At 37.1% G+C, this 2,658-nt stretch overlaps 1 gene segment (V, D, J or C); it reads left to right on the top strand.

Annotated features, from left to right (window-relative positions):
- Positions 1 to 4: 4 nt before the first annotated feature.
- LOC126496390 (immunoglobulin kappa variable 4-1-like) lies at positions 5 to 708 on the top strand (the record flags this gene model as incomplete). The annotated part of the segment is given in 2 exon segments: positions 5 to 53; positions 259 to 708. Coding segments are annotated over 2 exon segments (499 nt in total), but the record flags the coding sequence as incomplete, so codon positions are not given.
- Positions 709 to 2,658: the final 1,950 nt, after the last annotated feature.

Below are 2,658 nucleotides of genomic sequence, written 5' to 3'. Positions count from 1 at the left end.
CAAGATGGAGTCACAGACACAGGTTTTCATGTTCCTGCTGCTCTGGGTGTCTGGTGAGAAATTTAAAGCAGTATAATCTTTGTAGAGTCAATTCTTTGTATATAAGAAATTTAAAGTGTGTGCTAGTCCATAATATTTCTTATAGTATTTTGTGAGATATACACTGACAAGGTGACACTGAAAGTTTATTAAACTTCAGCTGTTACTATATTCTGTGTTTGCATATTATGAATCTTCATGTTGTATTCCTTATTAAAGGTGCCTGTGCGGGTATTGTGATGACCCAGTCTCCATCCTCCATCGCTGTGTCATTAGGAGAGAAGGTCACCATCAGCTGCAAATCCAGTCATAGTCTTTTCGACAGTGAAGACAACAAAAACTACTTGAGCTGGTACCAGCAGAAATCAGGGAAGTCTCCTAAATGGTTAATCTACTGGGCATCCACTCGGGATACTGGAATCCCTGATCGCTTCATAGGCAGTGGATCTGAGACAGATTTCACTCTCACCATCAGTAGTGTCCAGGCTGAAGATCTGGCAGATTATTACTGTATGNATTTCACTCTCACCATCAGTAGTGTCCAGGCTGAAGATCTGGCAGATTATTACTGTATGCAATCTTATGAGTATCCTCCCACAGTGCTTCAGCCTCCAACAAAAACTTCTGAGAATTTCAACAGCTGCCTGCACCACAGGCTGCCTTGCACATGTACACTTCTTCCTTCTGCCTAGGAGACAGTGAGCTTGAAACTAAGTTCAAAACATTGTCAGAGTCAAGCAAGCTATAATAGATTCAATGTCTCTTCATGTTTGGTATGAAAATCCTTACTTGAAAATGCAGAGGAGAACTCAGTATTGTCTTTCTTTTCCTTCTGTAATAAAATACCACAAACTCTATTACTTGAATATGAAGGATTTATCTTTCTATAGTTCAGTTCTCGTGTCCATCATAACTCTTTGGGCTGAAGTGATGACGACAAACTGTATTTTTTTTTTTTTTGGAAGCTGTGGGAAAGTATTTTTCCTACTTATCCAGATTCTAGAGTAGTTTCTTATTTCCTTATTGGTACCTGTTTTTTCTCCTTTTTATTTTGGTTTTTTACTAAATTTTAGTTGATTAAGTTTTTCTGTGTCAATATGAGTGTGCATTTGTGTGTTGTGTTTAAGTGTGTATATTTTTCTAGGTGTATATGACATGGCCTAGTTGTGAAGTTTAGAGTACAACTTGGACTTGTTTGTCATTTTTTTCATTCAAGTTCTGGGGTTAAAACAGGTTTGACATCAGGATTGGTGTCAAGTGTCTTTGGAATGTGAACCATTATGCTGCCCATTAAAATCTTTTTTTAATTGATTTTTCTTGATCTCTACATTTTTGTCTGCTCCACTCCATGCCTCTTTCCTGTCCTTCAACCCTCTCCCAAGGTTCCCGTGATCCAAATTTACTCAGAAGATCTTATTCTTTTCTATTTCCCATATAGATTAATCCATGCATTAATCTAAATTCATTATAAACAATTTTCTTAAGAGCAGTTTTTCCAGTATATCATATATTTGACCATATGTGCTAAACTTCCCCATTTCTCATTACATTTCCTGCTGTATTTTCTTCTCCTGTCTACCTTATACTCTTATCTCTGTCTCTCATACTTACACACACCCATTCCCACATATACATTCATACACATACACTATCAAAATACTATGCGCACAAAAAGGAAAGATCATCTCAATCATGAAAGCACAGACAAAATATTAGTGGAAAGAGAAGAGTAGATGAATAATGATTATCAAGAAAAAGATATGAGTATTCTAATGCTGCAAGTCAGTAACTCCAATACATTTGAAGAGCAGGGGCAAAGGAAAAGAAACTAACAAAAATCTAACACACCAAGAAACTCCAAAAAAAGAATCAAATTAATAAGCATATATTAATAATCATACATGACCACAATTAAGCAAAAATGATAGACACATTTTTGAACTAGGTTAAAAACTGTATCCAACTGTATGTTTTCTCCAGGAAACACATCTAACTTGTAACAATATACATGTGCTGGGGGTAAAAATGAAAGCAAATCTAGTAAGGGAACAGGGGCCCAAAACCAAGCCGATACAGCTCTGTTGATATTTTTTACATTAGAATCTGAACAAATCTGAATCAAACAGATAAAACCAGTCATAAGGTAAATGATTCACTAATAACAATTCCAAATGCATACACATCAAACTCTGGGGCTCAAGTCTTATATAGTAAATGTGGATAGATATTAGGAGGCCCTATTGGTTGAAGCTTTCAGTCTTCCATAGCCTGGAAGTACTCTGTGAGCTTGGCAAATGGAGGAGTCCCTCCACCCCCACTACCTACCTAGGGGAGGGCACCCTGTTCTCTGCCTGACCTTATTTGGAACTGTCTCTTGTCCCAAATACCTGATTTAACTCTAGCATGACCATTAAAACAGATCTCTGCAAAAGATTTCCCCGTGTTGCCCAAGGTTATTTGATATTGTGCTGGACCTTTTTGATAGGATTGTCCTTCCACCTATGATAACTAAGACTTGTACTAGGTGCTTTATGATAGGATTTTGCTGTACAGTGCAAATTATGTGATGAGTCACGTAATTTCCCATCCTGTAAGCCAAAGACTTACCTACCACCCATA

The sequence above is a fragment of the Alexandromys fortis genome, unplaced genomic scaffold (genome assembly GCF_014885135.2).
Source record: "Alexandromys fortis isolate MF-2015 unplaced genomic scaffold, M_Fortis_MF-2015_v1.1 scaffold_3770, whole genome shotgun sequence".
Taxonomy (NCBI): Eukaryota; Metazoa; Chordata; class Mammalia; order Rodentia; family Cricetidae; genus Alexandromys; species Alexandromys fortis.
Note: the sequence above shows the minus strand (reverse complement) of the source record. Positions and strands in the feature narration are given on the sequence as shown.